This window comes from Mytilus californianus, unplaced genomic scaffold (assembly GCF_021869535.1).
Source record: "Mytilus californianus isolate M0D057914Y unplaced genomic scaffold, xbMytCali1.0.p SCAF_9, whole genome shotgun sequence".
Taxonomy (NCBI): Eukaryota; Metazoa; Mollusca; class Bivalvia; order Mytilida; family Mytilidae; genus Mytilus; species Mytilus californianus.
In genome coordinates, this window is record NW_026262745.1 from 87,127,835 (window position 1) to 87,149,653 (window position 21,819).

At 31.0% G+C, this 21,819-nt stretch overlaps 1 protein-coding gene across 1 annotated transcript in view; it reads left to right on the top strand.

Moving 5' to 3' along the window:
- Positions 1-21,819, top strand: part of LOC127716641 (transient receptor potential cation channel subfamily M member-like 2) — a 78,905-nt gene that overhangs the window by 40,629 nt on the left and 16,457 nt on the right. The window contains exons 12-23 of the mRNA XM_052222881.1: positions 411-554; positions 2,000-2,149; positions 3,016-3,159; positions 6,350-6,478; positions 8,015-8,176; positions 11,330-11,470; positions 11,865-11,909; positions 12,434-12,475; positions 13,110-13,142; positions 16,641-16,746; positions 18,926-19,048; positions 20,670-20,769. Of these exons, the coding sequence (XP_052078841.1) occupies positions 411-554; positions 2,000-2,149; positions 3,016-3,159; positions 6,350-6,478; positions 8,015-8,176; positions 11,330-11,470; positions 11,865-11,909; positions 12,434-12,475; positions 13,110-13,142; positions 16,641-16,746; positions 18,926-19,048; positions 20,670-20,769 (1,319 nt within the window). The remainder of the gene's footprint in view (positions 1-410; positions 555-1,999; positions 2,150-3,015; positions 3,160-6,349; positions 6,479-8,014; positions 8,177-11,329; positions 11,471-11,864; positions 11,910-12,433; positions 12,476-13,109; positions 13,143-16,640; positions 16,747-18,925; positions 19,049-20,669; positions 20,770-21,819) is intronic.

Below are 21,819 nucleotides of genomic sequence, written 5' to 3' on the forward strand. Positions count from 1 at the left end.
TAATTTCATACTGATTAATGTTGAAATGGGTAGTAAATAATACAATATATATTTTAACTCGTCCACTAGGTTAACGTCTTCGGGGTAGTTAGTATCACTATCATTTCATTGCCAAGCGATCTCTGTACTCATTAGGGACCAGATGTTGCATCTTCTTTAGCATGCATTTTTTTTTTATTTTAGACAGTTCTTGTGTTTTTACGTCTTTCCATAATAATTGTAATTACTAGAAATCTGATTAAAAGCACGTCCTTATGTTTTTCAGAGTTGAATTTTGTGTAAAAACTAACTATTCGGGTATATATAAGATCCCAACATACGTTATAACTGTTCTAATTGCGGGTATCATAACTATATTTTTACCAGCATTTGTAGTTGTTGTTGGTTCAAGACGCACATTTTCTTTACAGATCAAAGAAGGAAACGGGGAACACAAATACACGGCGTTATCAACAGCGTATAACAAATTGTTTGACCATGTTGAACGAATGCCTCTTGAACATATCAAAAGATACAAGAAAGAGTTATATGAGATTCGAAAAGAATTCAATGATGTGAGTTTGATTAGAAACATATCTGATCAATTTTTACGTAAACTCGTCATAGATACCAGGAATAAGATTTCGTAAGCCAGAAGCACGTTTCGTATACAAAACACTCATATGTGATACTCGAATCAAAGACAAATATAGAATACGCAGTTGAAGAGCAATGTAGGACCACAAATTTTGAAAGGTTTTGTCAAATATAACTACAATGAATGAGTATTACGGTTCTATCTACAATCACAACAAAAGTGATGAGTTATATACCTAGCATATACAGTAATTGTATTCAAAAACGAAAGGTCTTCTGTTTGTTTAGAGAACATCTGTAATACTGTGAAAATAATTTTATTTGTGGGATACCAATTTTCGTAGTTTTCGTTGTAGGCTCTTTATACATAATTTTAAGTGTCAAACGAAATATAACAACTGTAGTCCAAAACAAGACATAATAAGATTCCCGTGTAAGTTTGATTACATCGATACGGGGATATAATCTAGAGAATACATCGAATATCAGCAAACGCACTATGAACTATATACAGGACATCCGATATAATTTTATCCATTTAATCTTTAGAAAAATTTAACTGAACCAATTTTAATATTTTACATGTCATGACAAATAATTCTTAATCGATAAATGTCTGACTTCAGGTGATTGTTTGTTCATTTGATTTCCTCATAATTCTCATACTACTTGATGGTCATAAGAACTCAGGAAGAACATATAACTATTTTCAAGAATATTCGTTTGTGATGTCCTCAAATTATTCTATCGATATTTTAGATCCACTATTTAAGGAACCCATGCACATGATTTTTTTTCTTAAACCACGAAAATTGATTTCCACCAAATAAAGAACGTTTACAGTATGCTTCATAGCAAACGATAATGATTTGTGTCATGTGTTTGTGCTATGAATAAAATACCAACTCACAATGGATGAAGATGAAACAGATCATGTCAACGATCGAATAATTGTAACGCTGCGTTAACTCTCGCTCTATTCATGTAAACGCCGCATTTAAATTGCATTGCAAGCTTGTTAACTCACAGGTTAGCTGTTGCATTTTTACGTGAAAACTGCATTTTTCGTTTTGTACTTATAGTGCATCTAAGAAGTACCCTGAATACATTGATAAATCACATAACATGATGAGTTTAATTGGATTAATTAATTCATGCAGCGGAGATCATTGTTATAATTTACCAATAGCAACATCAAAACCACCAATTGCATACCTTTAAAGATTGGTTTGTTATGCACTCCTGAGAAATACAAATGCCGATATATTTTCCGGTTGTTTCAGAGTTTATTTCCGTTAATATCACCACCAGGCTTCTTTCTCGATATGATGTTTTTTTTTCATTTGCGTTGGTCATATTATCTTTTCCCTTGTGGGGTTTTCCAAACAAATAAAAACATGATTGGAAATATTTTTTTTTTAAGTTGCCAAAACATGAACAAGAAACAATGAACGAATTGAAAAAGCTGCAAAATTCCATGAAAAACAAAATGAAGCACTTTTTGGACGAGTATGAATATATACTCAATAATTTAGCAGACTCTTATGAGAAATTCAAGAAGAGTGTATTACAGGTATTTGATGTTAAATATTATACTAATTATATACAACATAAGCATGGCATGTACTACGTACTCATAAAGTTCTCAAGAACAGAATCTAAATTTCGTAATAAAATCAGACAAATTGTTCGCAACAAATTAATCAAATGATCAGACAGGCTGCTTTATAGGGCTATGATTTTTTTTAAATATCACACGTTCAGTCTGTATCTGATCAAACTAGAAATTATGGCTACAAAATACAAATATGTAATCGTCTTCGCTGATAAGAAATTCGTCTTTCACTAAATTAGTTTACGACAGTTAACTGTCAAGCAATTTCAGTTCAACATTGGCGATTTACATGTTACATAATGTATAAATTATATATTTTACTTTTTCCTGCTTTTCATATTCCTGTAACTATTATCAGTATGGTCATTACTAAAATCTTCTTAAGAAAATCAACATTGTTTATATCTGTAATTACTGTAAATTCAGAAATTATTGCGATGTTTTTATTATTGCAGAAAATGCGACAGGGTTATAATCACAATAACTTAAACTCGCATTTTGAAATTTTCTATATGAATTGAACAGTATTTTTTCTCAATATCGCAAAGATAAAAATCGAATTTTAGTCTAAAATGACAAACTCGCAATAATAAATGCACTCAATAATTTCTGAATTTACAGTAGTACTAAAGAGTAAAATCACAAAAATACTGAACTCAGAGGAAAATTCAAAACGGAAAGTTCCTAATTAAATGACAAAATGATAAGCACATAAACATCACACCAATGGATAACAACTGTTAAATATAAGTGCATTTATCATTCATAAAGCTGGACAAAAAGTTGTAGTTTTTGTAAATTCGAGACAAACATTATCTTTACAGTTCGAGGAAGTAAACAAGAAACTATACTATTCGGCTGTAAAGAACTCGTTTAACAAGCTAGCGAATAGTATATATGTTGTATCTGTTGAAGATAGTAAAACACTCAACAAGAAATTCAAGGAGATAGAAGAAGAATCCGATGATGTGAGTTGAAAATAAACATAATTTATAGTTGATTAGAATCGTCTTTTGTAAATTTGCCTTTTTTTCACTAACAGTTGTGTTTTGATTTGTTGTTATGAACTGAGGAAATGTGATATGACTTGGGGAGGGGGGGGGGGGGGGGGGGTTAGGTGATAGGACGTGGAATAGTCACTTTTTCCAGCTTGAAAATATGTGAATAGGTCAGGAAATTTATCAGACATATATGATAAGGTCAATAAAGTTCCCATAACTTCTTCGTCTGTCATCTTTCTTGTTGTTCCCGACTGTTTTAATCAACCATTTTTTTTTCTATTTTTTGCACTTTGGTATTCCACTTATACTTACAGACCACATGAAACCCAAACAGTGTGGGAAAAGGTAACATTTTTACCTTCGAAATATATGAAAAGGTATACATTTTTAAAATCTAAATTATATGAAAAGGGTATGGTAACAGAACCCCAGCGGTACCCCCTATTAATTTGGTATTGAAGTAGCCCGCCGAGTGATATGATTACCAACTAGTCAAACGCATTACAGCTAATGGTAATTGTGCGTTTAACAATGAACAAAATATATGCTTTATAGTAATGTATGACATTTTCAGTGATGATAACCAAATGAAACATTTAAAGAAATGGAAAAGATCGGCAGTATGACTTGCAATAAAAGAAACATAAAAACAAGAATAGTCACTGAACTACGGGCTCCTCGTCATTTATGATAATGATCGGATATAGATACATATTTAGTGATGTAAAAATATCTCGACTAATGTGCAAAGACTCTAATTGAATTAAAAGTACAATGGAACGATACAAAGCATCATGGCTTGTATTTTGAATGTAAAAAGTAAACCCTGAATTACATACCACAATAAAAAAAAAACATATATATTGGGTGTTTCAAAGTAGTATTCTTTATTTATTTGGTGCTTCTATAAAATATTTGTGTAAACAAAAATGTGATCAGGACTGTTTTGCATCGATTTACACAACATTATAAAATGTCTTAGTTTCTTTAAATGAAAAATACAGATTAAATTAAAAACCAATTGTTCAGAGAACAATTGAAGGTCTTTCCATATTTTTTAAAATAATTGATAAAACACTACTTCCGATTTACTTGAAGTTACTTTTGGTGGCCAGTCATAGATTTCTTCATAACCATAGCCAAAACCAGTTTGTTGACTCTTGATATGATTTTTTTTAAATGCAAATGACAGCAGAATTGAAAAACAATGACTACATTATTTGGCCAGCAACAATTTAGAATGCCAGCATGTCTACTTTGTATTCAAAATTTAAACAGTTATCTTAAATCGATAATTTTTACATCTGTATATATAAAAAGAAGATGTGGTATGATTGCCAATGAGACAACTATTCACAAGAGACCAAATGACACAGAAATTAACAACGATAGGTGACCGTACGATCTTCAACAATGAGCAAGGCCCATACCGCTTATTCAGATATAAAAGGCCCCAAAATGTCAAATGTTAAACAATTCAAACGAGAAAACTAACGGCCTAAATTATGTACAAGAAAATGAACGAAAAACAAATATGTACCACATTAAAAAAAACGACAACCACTGAATACAGGCTCCTGACTTTGAATAGGCAGATACATACATAATGTGGCAGTGTTAAACATGTTAGCGGGATCCCAACTCTCTCCCTAACCTGGGGCAGTTGTGTAACAGTACAGCATTAGAACGAACTATAAAAATCAGTTGAAAAAGGTCTAACTCACGAGATGGATCCAAATAGAAATACTACACTGGGTACTTGTATATCCCCAAAAACAAAGACACTATGTACAGATCTGAGAGTACTCGCAGTTGCTGACATCTAGTTCAAAGTCACTAACAACTAATAAAAAAACATCTAAGACTAAATCTGCATCAACCAACAAATACTTACCGTATCAGTACTCTATAATGTAAAGAATATGGCGGTATAATGTGAGAATAGTAGACTGAATGACAATATATTAAGTTTGATGTCCCGAGTATCATAAATTATTATTAACTCTGTCAATTTTGACGAGAAGTTTCAAAATTATATTGCACTTTATATATCAGGCCACTATACCACTTTTGTTTGAACATTCCATGAAAAATAAAATCGTAATTTTAAGGCAAATACAATGAATTAAGATAAAAAAAATCCTTGTAATGCATATACATTACTAAAATACTGAAGTTCAATTTGTTAGCCGGTAAACCTCAAAGCGACGAATTATACAATTTAACTTTATTTATAACTAATATAGGACCATCGTTGTTTAAAAAATACACCATACCAGGCCATTCTGTTTTCCACAGAAATATTATTACCAATTATTAACAAGTGTCTGATCAAGTCCGATACCAACAGTATGTGTCACATGTAGTTTTCGGTTGTAGTTACCTTCAGTTAGTCTGTACTTTACCAGGAGAACCTGGGATTCTAACAGTAGTTGTTAAGTATCTATATTGCAAAACAAGTACACTACAAAACAAATATATTTTCTTCCAACTCAATACCACTGTAAATTGTCGTTTATTCGTTTAAATATTAAATTTAGTTTATATAAAGTTTACTGCAGTAAGAAAAACAGGACGGGTGCAAAAAGAAAGATTGTGAAAAAAAGACAACTGTGCACCTTACAATTAGCATACCTTTTTCAGATGACAGTACGAAGACTAAAACGAATACTAAAACTCAAGACCAAAATAACGCATGAGTATTGAAATTCAGTCACGGATCCGCGTGATATCCCGGTTTTTTCAAGTAGAATATATATTAAGAAGGAGACATTTAAAATAGGAAACGAAGCAAATTGAAAAATGTTATTAATATCTCATCACTTAACGATATGTTTCCACAATGTGTTGAATGACACGTTCGAATCTTAATAGACAATAGAATTGAACGCTTGTTTACCTACACGATAAACAATGCGTAAACGTTAATTCATTTTATGAAAGTGCGTCAAAGAAGTTACTACCCTTGACACATTCATTTACCACATTTCATAAAAAGTACGATGTGAAAGATTAAGGTATAACGATAAAACATAATAACAGGTCTACAAAAATTAAAATAATGACCAACAATTGCTTCTTTTTTATAACTAATTTTTCATTACTTTTTTCATCAAGCTTTTGATAACAGAATGCAGATTTTTCTTTCATACTGCAGATGCAGACATTAAATGAAGAAGAAATGGCTGAATTGGAAAAAACAATTAAAACAATTATGGAAAAGAATAGAAACATGTCCAACAGTGTTTATGGTGCTTATGAACATTTCAAGAATGATGTAATACAGGTATTTACTCTTAAGTAAATGAATTATCAATTTGCAGATGTTTACATATTCAAACACCGCAATGACAATTTGAACTGAGTTAGGTCAAGTACACTTATACTGTTTACTACAAACAACAACTGAGATAAGTAACTTCAATGTTCAACTGTACGTATCTTGTACTTAAACTAACTTCTGATTTTTGTTTTTATATATCATAAGTGTAAGTTTAAGAAGAAAGCCCAAATACTCCAACCTGATATTCAAACGCATAAGTCGAAAACAATCTGAAAATGTAATAACAAAAAAAAACAAACAATAATGAAAAGACAAACAATAATACATTGTAACATAAAACAACAAAACAATCGAAAACTAAGGAATCAACAACGAAACCAAACCATTAACTGTAAATTATCTCATGTGATCCAGAAGGGAAAACAGATCCTCCTCTTAACATGCGTCACTCGTTGTGTTGCTTATGTTAATACGAACCAATTGATACGTCTAAGTCGGTAGTTTACATTTTAGGGGACAAAAACGGGATTGTATTGATTACAATTGGAACATATCAGTCGTTATCTGTGAAACAGATATTCTATATCAATTAATCAATTCGTGATGGCGTCCGTGACATTTTCCAAGAGATGATTTCAATTTCAACACGTGGAAATAATTATTGGTTAATTACCTTCGATCACGAATATAATGATACAAGGTCTTGGATTTTTTTTTTTATATTTAGACATTTATACTTCATATGCAGGCACTGATGCAATGGTGCTACTTTGACAAAGAAAGTTAACAATTTTGACGCTAAAATACCATTTTTTCTCCCTCATTATCAATTTCTATATGTAAGTCAAGACACGAAAGAATATGCGCTGTATCGCTGTTAGTCTTCCTTAATTGAAGTCGACAGGAAGAGGAGTACAGTTGGTTCAACTGAAATTGCCAATTGGTTTTTTTTTATGAAAAACACGCTTTTCAAACGTAACGAATACTGTGTGAAATGAGAAATCAAGCATTGATATTGTCAGTTTCGGAGAATTTATGTTGAATTAGAGTGATTGTTTTCAATGTACGACGTGTCTCTCCATTAGACACGGTACTTGTCTTTACGTTGGTCAATGTTTTTATTTATTAAAACAGAAAACTCTTTCACATGTTCTTTAATATAAAAAAAGAAAAAGATGTGGTATGATTGCCAATGAAACAACTCTCCACAAGAGACTAAAATGACACAGAAATTAACAAATTTAAGTCTGGAATAAGGAATACTTGTATAAAGTGACGAAAATTCAAATGTTTTCTAGTTATTGAAAGAGGATTTAGAAATGTACTACAGCAATTCTTTAGAGTATATATGTATCCCCATATAATAGGAATAATTATAAACATAATTTAGGAGTAGTCCTAAATGACAACAATCCAGTTCTACAAAAACCAAAATGTCTATTTTGGTATTAAACAAACGCACATATGTTGTGCATTAGAATGACTGCGTTAGGAGCGGTAACAATAGTAGTTAAAGCATGAAAACATTTCTCCTTACAGTTCAAAGAAGTTAAAAAGGAGAACTACTTCACGGACAAAAACAAGGCAAAATACTTCACGAATGTTTCAACATCGTTAACAGATCTTATGAAAAGTATGGAGGGTGAATTTGAAGAAATAAAACACGATGATATCAGGAGGATAATACACGAATTAGTTGATGTGAGTTCGTAAGAAACATATCTTCTTAAACATGTTAAATCAAATATCCTTATTTAATTTTGTGTAAATTAAATTCTAAATTGAGATTTTTGTTTTCGGTTTGTCTTTTTTTTTAAAGTGTGTTTTAGTTTTTGCTTTTTCTTTTAAGCTGTCTATATGTTTTTACTTCACTATCATAAAAAAAAAACAATTTTGTTTTCAATAATTCAAATACATATCCTTAAGTTTTGTATGAATCGAATACAATAAATGCCTTTTAAAAATTGTCGTATTTGTTCTGAGGCGATGTTGTACTATCCCACTAAGACAGCTATCATACATAGACCAAATGCTAGAATGTCAACGACTACTTGATAGCATTATACCTTCACCTTTGCGCCTTATTGTGTGTTAAGATGTGCAAGGTTCCGGTTGACAAGCAACTAACTCATTCAAAATAAAAGCCAACCAATGTAATTTGTGACTATACAAATAAACATACTATTCAGACACACTTTAATAGATACCATATGAATGATGTTCCCGATTCTGAATCCACTAATAAATAGATAATCTTTTTTTTTGTAACTTTGATGTGTTTGAGCTTTTGATTTAATTTTCATTTGATAAAGGACTTTTCCGTTTTGAGTTTAGGTTGAGGTTGGAGTTCGGCATTATTGTTATTTTACTTAATGCAAAGTCTTAATGATAGTAATTCATTTCAATCAGTTTTTAGACTTATCCACTGTGGCACAGTCGGTAATGTTCACATCAGTTAAGTTCTGTTTAGTATCTTTTTCGACACTCAGTAGGATCTTGATAAGTACAGTTAAAGGTCAAGTTACAGTAAATGGGCTATGTCACTAATTTTGCTAAAACTTTGCATACAACTCTGGCTCGATGAACTTCAACTGCAAATCGAAAAAATAATGCATTTATCTCATTTATCATTTAAAATATTACTGATTGAAGTTTTACAAAATTGGTGAACATTTGTATAGAAAGCACATAAAATCGACATAAAACCTTCTACAATTTGTCTTAAAATCACCAAATCTCTAATTCTACTCCATAGATTTTTCTTAAAAAACTATATGTTGTTGATACGTAAATTTCCATAATAATGATGCAAAATAAAGATAAGGTCACCGACTTCGTTTTTACGGTATACATCATTAAAAGTTGTGTTCTTTGTAAAAAAAATCCAAAAAAAAAACGTCTAAATAATCGTAACGTCGCCGCGTTTCAGGCCATAAAAGGTTGATTTTCACTACCAACAAGGTAACAAATTGATTATTAGACAAAAAACGAAGTCGGTGACTATATACTCATTTTATATCATTAAACAGAAATTTTTGTGTCAAAAACATATAGCTTTTTTAAGAAAATCTGTGGAGTAGAATTAGAGATTTGGGGGTTTTAAGACACATTGTATATGTTTTTTCGCCAATTTTATGTGCTTTCTTTACAAATATTCACCTATATGAAACGAAATCAATCTGCAATATTTCAAATAATAAAAGCAATAAATGCATTATTTTTTCGATTTTCAGTTTTAGTTCACCGAGCCAAGGTTGTATGCAAAATTTAAGCAAAATCTGCGACATAGCCAATGTACTTTTCTTTGACCTTAACATTAAATATTCAAGAATATGATCGTAGACTGAACATATCAGTATTGAATTTCCGTGTATCATTCTGAAAATTTGCTGAAAAACTCTAAATACATAAATCATTCAGAAATCTATTAAGAAATTACTATACATCTCGAAACAAATTGCAATAAAACACGAAAGCCAGAATGTTTATTTATAAGTACAATAACTGAAAGCTAATCCAATGCACAATTTTGAAGTACTGTGGATAAGTCTGTAAACTACCATATTGTTAAGACTTTGCGAAAAGTAAAAAAACTAAAATACTGAACTCAAACATAAACTCAAAACTGAGAGTCCTTTAGCAAATGCAAAAAAAAAATAAAAAGCTAAAAAAAATCAAACAAATCAAATAGTGTTAGATCGATGTTTCAGGTAAAAATTATAATTCATTCATCAGTGGATCCAGAGTCAGGAAACTCTTATATTATGAATGGCCAGAAATTTGTCGTCGGTGCCAACATTATTTTCAGTTGATTTACTCGTCCATTCTGATAAAATATGAAGAAACACTAACTTATGGAAATGCACAGAATAAGCGACTTTTTTGCACAATCCTTTACATTGCAAATGTCACAATGCTTGTGTTATTACGTCAGAGCAAGAACTGATTGTTTTCGATGACGTCGTCAACGACGATTCACCTCAAATCCATATATATCCCCCATTTAAAACAAGAGCTTGAGATAGGTTTATATAACATGTGATGTAAAGCGCTTTGAGTAATATTGTTTTAGATTTAGCGCTATAGAAAAATTGTAATAATAATAATAATAATAGAATAACATTGTGTGAATGCAAACAGTGTTGTTGTTTTAGATAGTGAACAAATTGATAACAGCAACGACCATTGTAATATATCGTAGAAAAAACACTATAATTTTTAGAAAGATCTGATTGCGTAAATATGCATTTTTGAAATCTTAGCTACATGTATATGCTGCACTTCTAAGTAGAGTCAATACCCCCAAAGCTTCATTAACAGGAGTTAATTTTTGTACAAAGAAATATAATGAAAATCCTATAGATATTATATGATACATTATCTAACTTTTTCGTGGATTTCAAACGAAAGAAATTGCGTATTGCTCTGCCTTTCAGACTTTTTAAGTTACCAACTAAAAACTTTTAAAATCTGTAAACCCTTATTTGAATCGTTCTAGTGTTTTATGACAGTAGGTAATTTTATTGTGAATTGTAAATGATTATGTCGTCTTCGCTTGTTAGTATCAAAATTTAAATGGAGGATAAATTTGTCAAATTATGGATAAATCGAAACATTAGTAATCGATATAAGTTACTGTACCAATGTTTTTACATTTCAAATCCTATTACTACAAAAAGTCATCTCTGACGGTAATTTCAATTCATCACAAGACAAAAACTATTAAGATCGTACAATAGCATAACATTTATAAATACATTAGATATATATATATATATAAATGCATTCTTAAAACGAAATGATCAAAGACGTTTTCCAAATAATAATAAGAAATATATACATTTTGAAAAACAGGAATACGAAAAAGACGGTGTTTCAGATCTGTTCCAGTCAACACTCATAGCAAGAAAAACAGACTTTGTCATTTTGATAATGGATAAAATGGAACATATGAGTGCATTTGTTCTAGGTTACCTACCAAATGTGTTTAGGTTGGTAAGTATAATGCTGTTTTATCATTATTATTCAATACACGCACACAGTAAGTTTTGGTTAAATCCTTAGGGTGTTTCAGGAATTGTGTTGATAACTAATCTTTAGAGGAACTATAATATTGTGTTCACGGAGCTTGTTGTTTTTCAAGATTTATCAAATATGCGTTATAAACTTTTATTTTGTTGTACAAACGCTACAATACATATATACATACAAAATATAAGTGGGAACGTTGATATAATATCTTGTGAGGTAAATCACTAGTTTTGTATACCTTCACCAGTTTTGTTTAGTCGCACTTTATTTCTTTGAATTTTCAATTAGTTTAAATTTTGTGTGTACAGTTAGAGAGTAAATCAATTTATTTGGATAAAGTTATTGATATATATTTCAGTGCATTGATAGCGAAGAAGATTCAGTGATTCAGCTTATTGATCAGGTAAATTCATAATGAAAGATAATTTAAAACCCATTATCAATGGTACATTGCTTTTCTTTTACAAAGGCATTGACACAAACAATCGTGAAAAATCTCGATAAAAAAGGTCGTTTTGTGTTCAATGAAAACATTCAAATACGTTACATTGTACAAACCATATGTTTATTAAAAGTGGGAGATGTGTATGTTCTCACCGACATTTCATTTTACATTGCAGTATACCTTATACTTTTGAAAAGTGTGAACATGATTTTATTTTATTGTATTGTATTGTATTTTTTTTTATCGTATCTTATTTTAATAGTAATAATATTTTGCCGCCAAATAATGTGCATTTCTTATATATATTATTAACCTGGAATTTAATAAAAACAGATGTTTAACACTAACATGAGATAGACACAAAAAAAAATTTCCAGTGCATGTTTGAGTATGACGCAGATATGTACAGCGAAGGTGTTGTTAGAAAAAACGTTCCTATTACAGACACATTAAATAGATTCAATATGTCTATATTTTCTTAGCATTGGGAGAAATTTCGCAATAGCAACAAAGACAACGTGAAGGTAAGTTGTTTGGTATTTTTTGTTGTTCAGAAATTCCCAACGTATGAGTGTGTTTGTGAGTTTTTGTGTCTTTGTGCGGAATATGTGTTTCTTTTTTCTTAATTTTAGGACTTGTTCAGCATTTATGAAATGGATAACGCAACGTTTAAAATTCCACACAGTTACTCCAACTCCAACTATAAACTGTTTTTTAAAGGAGCCCCAAATTACAATCAAATGAAAGACATATTAAAATAGTTTCGTATTTCATAAACTTGTCTTTAAAACTCAATAATTAGAACAAAAAAAAAAGAAATATACGAAAGATAGTTAGTGATCTGGTATGGTTTTTGACATTTGTTAGTGTTGTGTTCTATATTTCATGCGTGTTGTTTGTTGTATGTGTGTGTGTATCTATTCGTGTGTGTGTGTGTGTGTGTGTGTGTGTGTGTGTGTGTATCTGTGCTCTGGTTTTCATGTATGTGTATGTGTGTTTGTGCAATATCTTTTACTTCATTTCTTATGTCCACGTATTGCTTGAAGTGTGAACAAGGAATATACAAAACCGTAAATATAAAAAGTCTTTGAAACATTACAGAAAAGTTAAAACAGTTTACATTGTTGATTAATTTTTCTTCGATATTTTGACAAGAAGAAGTTGACTGAGTTGGACATTGTAACGGATAGGGTAAGTATACGACTTTGTTAATGCTTTGTTTTGATATCGCTTGTAAATGTGTGCTTGTTTGTGTGGGTGTTTTGTGTGAGTGTAGTTTGTCTGAGTGTTTCCTATTGCTTGGATGCATTTCTCGTCATCATCCATCTTTCGTCTTGAAAACTTTTTAAATCCTTCTTCGCAAAAACTATCGAACCACATTAGCTATAATGAAGTTAATTTCTCTAAATATGATACATGACTGCGTAGAGTTTGGTAAGATATTTATCTACTCGAGGCAGTTAAGTATACAAATCTAAAACGCAAGGCTTTCCGAGCGTTTTAGAAATATATAAAATTTAACTGTCGAGATGTTGGTATGGAATCTGTTTCTCTGATGATTTTAGACTATATGCAGACAATCTTAATCTTTCTTTTCGAACGACCTGCTAAACAGATGTGTTCTTTCCATATGACGTCTCAGGCATGGTTATCTTTTTTTCATGACGTCACAATAGGCATTTCAGAAGAAAGCAGGAAAAGTTGACGTCATAATAGAATTTTGACTAATGAAAAACTGATATCAAACAAAGCACACGTTGATTAAATACAAATAACAAACAAGTCATGAAAGGGATCAATCGAGTAAGAATTAGAGAAAGTATATGATTTGTTTTCAATTGTGAAAACCAAAATAAATAGAAAAACTTTGTAAGCGATAAAAACACAAATTAGTAATTTATTTTAGTCAAATGACAATAATTCACTAATGCTGCTTGAATTTGCCTTTTTTTTTTACAAAAAAAAATGTAATAGATACGCAGAAACTGATCGGTAGTACACGGTTTAAAGAAAAGCCAATGTGATTAAAACATTTAAAAACTTATGCAAGGATAAGATGGATAATATGTGGAAGAAAGATATTTGTTTTTACTAATTTATTTCTGTTTTACATATATTCGGCTTAATACAAAATCTTAGAAAAATTATCCTGATATATTCCTTTGGGTAACTGTTCATAGCAGGACGAAACCCATACTAAAATAAGTATTGAATACAATGTTAAAATATTGTAAGCCCGATTTGTTTTAACAAACTTTATTTGATATTAGTTGTGAACGCGATATATGGTGTTAACATGATTAAGATTTGAATTAACCGTAATATGATCATTTAAAATTGTAAAACCAAACGATTTTTCTGTTATGCGTCATGGATACTGTTATTGTTTTGTTGTTTCTGTAGCATCGTAGTAAGAATAAAATTCTCATTTCTTTACGTTTTTGTTATAATGCAAATGGATTATTCATTGTTTTGCGAGTTTACTGTTATTTCTGAGCAAATGAATGTTTTGATCTTGTTTAGAAAAAGACAAGGGTTTAATACTGGCCACGTGCCTGAATAAACGCTGTGCAATTTCAATGAAAAAGGCCACCAACTTAGAATCATCTGACAGATAATTGATTGAATTTTCCAGAAAACTAATTTAAAGAAAATAATTCTTTCTTTGGACACTTTGTATCTCTCAAAGAGTCACGTGACTACTGTAAAAATGTGAAAAAATGTACACTTCAAGAGGAAAAGTTATAGTACAGGCATTTTTTTACCGAAATAAAAACATACTTTTAGTATAAAAGTAAAGCGCAAAGTCTCTTGGAAACTTGCATGTTACCAGGTTCAAGCTTAATAAAGAAATATGAAAAAACATGCTAGGTGCTCATCAATGCTCGAAACATCCAAAATTAATGGATTTGTGAAGAAATTTTGCCAAAGTCAAATAAATGGCACAGATTTAAATTTAAATTGTTATCAGAAATGATTCATATTTGAAAGAATTTTCACTGGATATGCAATGATAATCTGGTATGATTGGGTTTCCAGGCCAATGGTGTTACAAAAAAAAAGGAGGGGTGAGTGGAAGAGTTAGGAATTCAGTTTCTTGTTAACTTGACTTAATTCTACATGTATGTGCCTGTCCCAAGTCAGGAGCCTGTAATTCAGTGATTGTCGTTTGTTTATGTGTGACATATTTAGTGTTCGTTCATTTTTTGTACATAAATAAGGCCGTTAGTTTTCTCGTTTGAATTGTTTTACATTGTCATTTCGGGGCCCTTTATAGCTGACTATGCGGTATGGGATTTGCTCATTGTTGAAGGCCGTACGGTGACCTATAGTTGTTAATTTCTGTGTCATTTTGGTCTCTTGTGGAGAGTTGTCGCATTGGCAATCATACCATATCTTCTTTTTTTTTATATTAATAAAATTGAGAATGGAAATGGGGAATGTGTCAAAGAGACAACAACCCGACCACAGAACAGACAACAGCAGAAGGCCACCAACAGGTCTTCAATGCAGCGAGAAATTCCCGCACCCGGAGGCGTCCTTCAGCTGGCCCCTAAAGAAATATATATACTAGTTCAGTGATAATGAACGCCATACTAAACTCCAAATTGTACACAAGAAACTAAAATTAAAAATAATACAATACTAACAAAGGCTAGAGGCTCCTGACTTGGGACAGGCGCAAAAATGCGGCGGGGTTAAACATGTTTATGAGATTTCAAGCATGTATTTCAGTTGTTTTAATTGAAATTAAAAATTTAAGTTTGTTAACTTACTTTTTTTAAAGGAAACTATTTTTTCAACCCCGACAGTGAGGTTTAAAAACGCGACCTTTCTGGCATCAGATTGGTTATCTTACCACTGAGGTACATAAATCATAGATAAAGGCGTGACATGTAACCTTGTCCAGTTCTCTGTAAGAAAATAATTTGTTTTTGAAAGAACATCATCAAACTTACATTGTATTTCTCTCAGAGAGCTAGTTTTGCATATCCGTATATTTTTCAAGCAAATATATAAAAAAGTAAGTAAGAAATGTTCGTATTTTTCATCGTTATTTAAATACGTCTTCATTTAAGCGATACGGTGTCCAACATCCTCATTATCAAGCACTAAAGAAAGAATGAGTTGTTACTGCTATTTCTACTCCGCTCACAATTGTCAGGACATTTAAGATGATTCAATATCTTTTGCCAAAAAACTAACAAAGTGAAACATGAATTTGAGTGCGTTTTGAGTTTGTCTTGATAGTGATAATCTTACAAATAAATATATTAAATACATACAGGTTTTAATTACAATTTTAATAATACTCTTGTAAAAGAAAATTGCACTTTTATCAAAATAGTCACATATATATATATATATATATATATATTTTTATATGTCATAAATTATAATATTCTTTTTTTTTTATAATATTCTATTTTAAAAAAAATATCAATAAAGGGAAAACTGTTATAACACATTGTATGATATTAGTTTGAGTCACAATAAATCATGTTACAGATATTTCCAGTATTATTTTGAGCCTTCAATCACATCTGTACTTCAGAAATTGTCAACAATACAATACTTTATGTACATCTAATAAGTTTAACTGAACGATAGAAACGTTAACGGATTAATAGAGTTATTCAATTGTAGAAAAACGTATTTTTGATTCTGACTTTACTTTTTATATTAAAGCTACAGCAACGGAAAGACAAAAAAAACAACAGAATACTTTTAGCTGTTAACAATTTTATCATAGATTTGTTTGAAGATACAGAATTTAAACTGTACGAAGTGAAAGGTATGATTTTTTTAATGTATCATTTCGAATGATGTATTAGAACCCTTCATACGAAAAATATCATCAGTACCTCTAGTCATTCATATTTTATATAAAATGCAAAGTCTGATCCATTTTAAAATGTAGCAGTTCGAGTGCACTTAGTCATGTTAGTTGCTTAAACACTTGATTATGAAAGAATCGATGGCCCACAGGTGTCATTTAATAACAATGTATTGATATGAACGTTTAATAATGCTTTCATGACACATGTCTTTTCCTGCCAGTTTTATTTTTTATTAAAAATTGACGGTTGAATTTAGTAAACAGTTATACTAATCAGTATCTCTGATAAATACTTTTTAATTTCATTGCTGATAATGTTAAAATTTGTATACCGATTGTTAGTGTGTGCTTCATGTGTACATGTATAGAATGGAAATTTACAACTTAAAACAATCATTCTTTCGAAATCATCAGCTGATTTGGGTCAAATATTTTCAATTACACAAACATTTGTCACAATCATACGCATTGTTTTTTTGTTTTTTTTTTGTTTAATTGCGTTGTAATAAGGTAATCATTTTCCTGAAGCTGTTTATTTATTTGCTCGTTTAAGTCAATACTTGGAAAAGGTATTTTGCACAGCAACAATTACTGGTTGACATCTTAAACCTAGAGTTGCAATAAAGCTTGAAATAAACGTCTACAGTAACGATTTTTTTAACGTAGTACATCAGTAGATTGAACAAAATATATATGATAAATGACATCAACATTGAAATTAAAAAGCAACATCTGTAAAAAATATCGACTACTTTAAATCAACAGCCTTTTATAAAAGTGTGTCCTTATTTCTAGTCCTGATCATATATCATGATGCTAGAAATTCTGAACTTTTCTTCAAGCTCACTCCAACCACATATTTCATAGTAGGTACAAGTGCCACCCATTTGAAACATGTATATCAAACTGGTTTGCATAACACTAAAGTTATCTTGCAATAAATCAACATTGGTAACATGTCTTCTTTATATTTGTTCATTCATGGAATGGAGCTGTCATTTTAAATAAGTCCCTTGAATATCTTAGGATGGTTTATATGACAACAAGATGTGTGCGCATCAACAAAAACTTGTCATGTTTGTATTAAATATAAGCGCATACAAGTAAGTGCTAGTAATATAAATTGGTAAACCTTGTAATTCAATAATGATTGTATAAAAAGGCCATTGTCATACACTGACTGAACAATATGGACGCTGTAATTTATACTTGCAGCATCTACTCTTTTGTATTCGAAATAATGGACCGATTTTAAATTAGTAATTGTGCTACCTTAGGATAGTGTGCAAAACTCAATTAATTGTTAGTATGAATCAAAACTGGCAATAATTGTACTGTATTGATTGATTTAATAAGGGGGTTTAACGCAACTTTTAGAAATATTGGCTTATGTGTTTTCATCAGTGCAGGACAACTGACACTACTTGTCATTCAGGGTAGAAAAAAACTACCACGTTCGGGGTCGAGCTCACATCAACAGTGTTTACAGGTTTTAAATTCAGTAGTGGAACTACATAGACAATCCGGTCAACGAGACTTTCTTTATTTTTTTATATGTCATATGGCGTTATTATAAACAAGTACATATGGTAACTCAACATGGATTGTCTATTCTATTACTTTCTTTTCACCTCTAGTTATATTATCTGTTGAAAACAAACAGGTGGAGACCTTGTATATTAAGTATTGGGTCAGTGGTTGTTTAATATTTTGATACATGAATAGCAGTTGTGTAACGTCATTGTTAACAAGCAACTTGGCGGTCAAAATCAAATCTGAAATGTTTCGTCCCAATGAGATGGCTGATTAACCATCATCTATCTACCTTTGTTTCTGGTACAAACTGTATGTCATGCATTGCTTGACTATGTATGGCATCAATTATTTCACTTACAAAAATAATAATATACTATGTCATATAGTATCTTATGACTCAAACTATGTCTTCAACCATAGATCAATTTGGTAGTAGAATATCCGTTAAACCAAATAATTTGACTATGATTTGTTGTACAGTGCTTTTGTGTATGGAATAGATACAAAATATATTTTTTCCAGCATCATAAGTCTTTTGTTTGCAGGTGGTTTCCGTATTTGACTGTATAGAAAATATTTTTGTTTACATCTTTTTCAGAAGGGGAAGAGATAGATCTAATTTATAAAGACAAACCTTTCCATCATCTTTTTGTTTGGGCGGTTTTGGTAAATTGTAGAGAAATGGCGATGATTTTTTGGGAACTAGAAACTGATCATACGTGTAAGATATTATACTCAATATGTAAACGAAGGAAGTGCAACAAGATTGGATATTTTTCCCATTGTATTGTGTTGAATTTAATTTAAATATTGAATAACATAAATGTTTTTTTTTTTTTTCTGGCCGACTATTAGTCCGATAATACATAATTTTAGGTTTTTATTGTCGTAAAACACATCGTTGGGTGTCTCTGCGTTCTTGTATTTGATTAAATATTTGAAAATTAATAAACAATTGTATATTATTACCAAGATAGTTGTCTATACTCTAAACAAGCATTCGAATAGTATGTGAATATCAAATTAATATGGATAACATATCTGGCGGATTTTTTTAACGAAAATAAAAGCATATACAAAAGTAACGTAGGTGTCATGTTTCCTAAAATGTGTTAAACAATTGTTCAGGTTTCGACTACATATTTGGTTATTATATGTGTGCTCGAATGCTCGTTCATTCTTTTTATTTTAAAATTTTCAACAGACCTTACTCATTCAGGAAGAGTGTAAATGTCTTTGTGTTGTGTCAACTGTCTGGCATTATTCTCGACGGGATCCATGTGAATTAGAAAACTTTATAGGTTTATTTATCCAATATAACTTTTACGGACGCCATCACGAGTTGGTTGACCGTTATGAAATAACCGTTTCACAGATGATATCGGATATGTTCCTTATGTCGTAACTACAATTACTGTCCCTTTTCACGAATGTGATCTACCGAATTAGACTATTTCCCGGATTAGTAATAACATAAGCAACACGACGGGTGCCACATGTGGAGCAGGATCTGCTTACCCTTCCGGAGCACCTAGGATTACCCCCAGTTTTTGGTGGGGTTCGTGTTGCTTAGTCTTTAGTGTTCTATGTTGTGTCTTGTGTACTATTATTTGTCTGTTTGTCTTTTTATTTTTTAGCCATGGCGTTGTCAGTTTATTTTCACTGTATGAGTTTGACTGTCCCTCTGGTATCTTTCGCCCCTCTTTTAAACTCAATTATGTTGAAACTTTTTAGAAAAAGAGCATTCACTCAATGATTTTGTTTAACCTAATTGTTAGGTTTCGAGCACTATAATTCTTACCATTATTTGCCGAATGAGCTAATTGATGTGTTCCTAATTGTTATGTCAATGATAAGATCATCGTTATGTCTTGTGAATACCAAATTGTGTCATTTTGGATCGTTTTATTGCGAAATATATAGCGATGATTTTTCATATTGTTGGAGACCTACTGGTCGCCTTCAGCTGTGCACGTCCTTGTCTGTTAGTTCTCTTTTAATCTTGATCTGTTAACTATTCAACATTCCCTCTTTATACAAGCAGTAAGGGCACCCTGGACAGTTATATGACCAACTATTTGCATAAATGTTCCTTTTTGGTCATACAGCTATTCTACTGCTTAAGTTCTTATACGTCTTTGTCTTTTGATGAAGACAAATCCAGAGAAGTGCTTCGGAAGCAAGAAAATTGTAAAGTATTATTTTCATAATGCTAAAGGTCTATAAATCTTTGATATCGATGCTTTTAGTGCATGTTTAAATTATATCTAAATCATGTTGAAATGTCCTTAACAAGATAGTTGTTCAAGTAAAATTATTACAAAGTGTTAGTTTGTTTTCAGGTGCTGCTTTATTTGCAAGTGCTGTGCTGAATGAATTGGCTGAAAAGGCACTCTTTTCGAAACATATGCATCACAGTGCATCATTAAAAGAAAATGCTGAGTAAGCCTTAGAATAAAAAAAAAAAAAACAATACTACACAAATGGAACTTCCGTGTAACCTGTGTAATCCGACACACTGGGGGTCCAGAAAAAAAATGTCGGATTTAGCAGGGTGCCGGAATACTCAGGTTTTTTCTGCAATATTACACACATTTTGGACCATGAAAATGTGTCGGTTAAAGCAGGATGTTGGAATACTAAGGTGTCGGCTAAAGCAGGTTACACTGTAATATACGAAATTATCATTTTAATGTTTATATCTGAAATAATGCATGATATTTTGTCACTTTTACTTGTTTTAGTTATGCCTGCTTGTTTAAATAGTCGAATTTTTTTTTTTAATACATGAACACGAATGCATTTTAGAATAAAAAATTGTATAAGTGGTAGCTGATTTTGAAAATTGTTCGTTTGTTATATCGTGTTCTTATTTTCCAATTTATTGCCACTGGACGTTAAGCAACCAACAATCAATCAATATTTTCCAATTTCAAGAAATATAGATATTACTATTTGCCAATAGGGCAAGTACGTGACTGACCCTTTAAATGGAAAGCCATTTGAAAAAGTTAGTTCGCCTATAAAGGTTAACCATGGTGGAATATAACTTAACGACACATGATAAATCATAATTTTATAAAATTAACAAAAACAAATGTACATAGCATCACTGCAGTAGCGAATAATAGTATTTCTTATTAGAAAAAGTAATACTCGAAGATATATGTTTCTATTCACGACTCTGTGATATACACTGAACCCATGAATATTCAACAAACCTAAATGTTGGAGTAATCATTGCGAAAATGTTAGGGTCGCTAGTGACAGTGTGTAGACCGTTGTAAATTATCTGTGTCACAAATGACAAAACATGTGTTCAATTTGTAGAGGCCACAATTGATCCTTTCCCTTTTCTGCAAACAAAATCAAGCACATGACATACATGTAGTGTTAGTGAAGTATGAACTGATTATTATTGCGGAACACCTTATTTTTACTTTGTTTTATTTGTTCTGTTGAACTTCGCAGTTTTATTTTGTTGTTTATTGT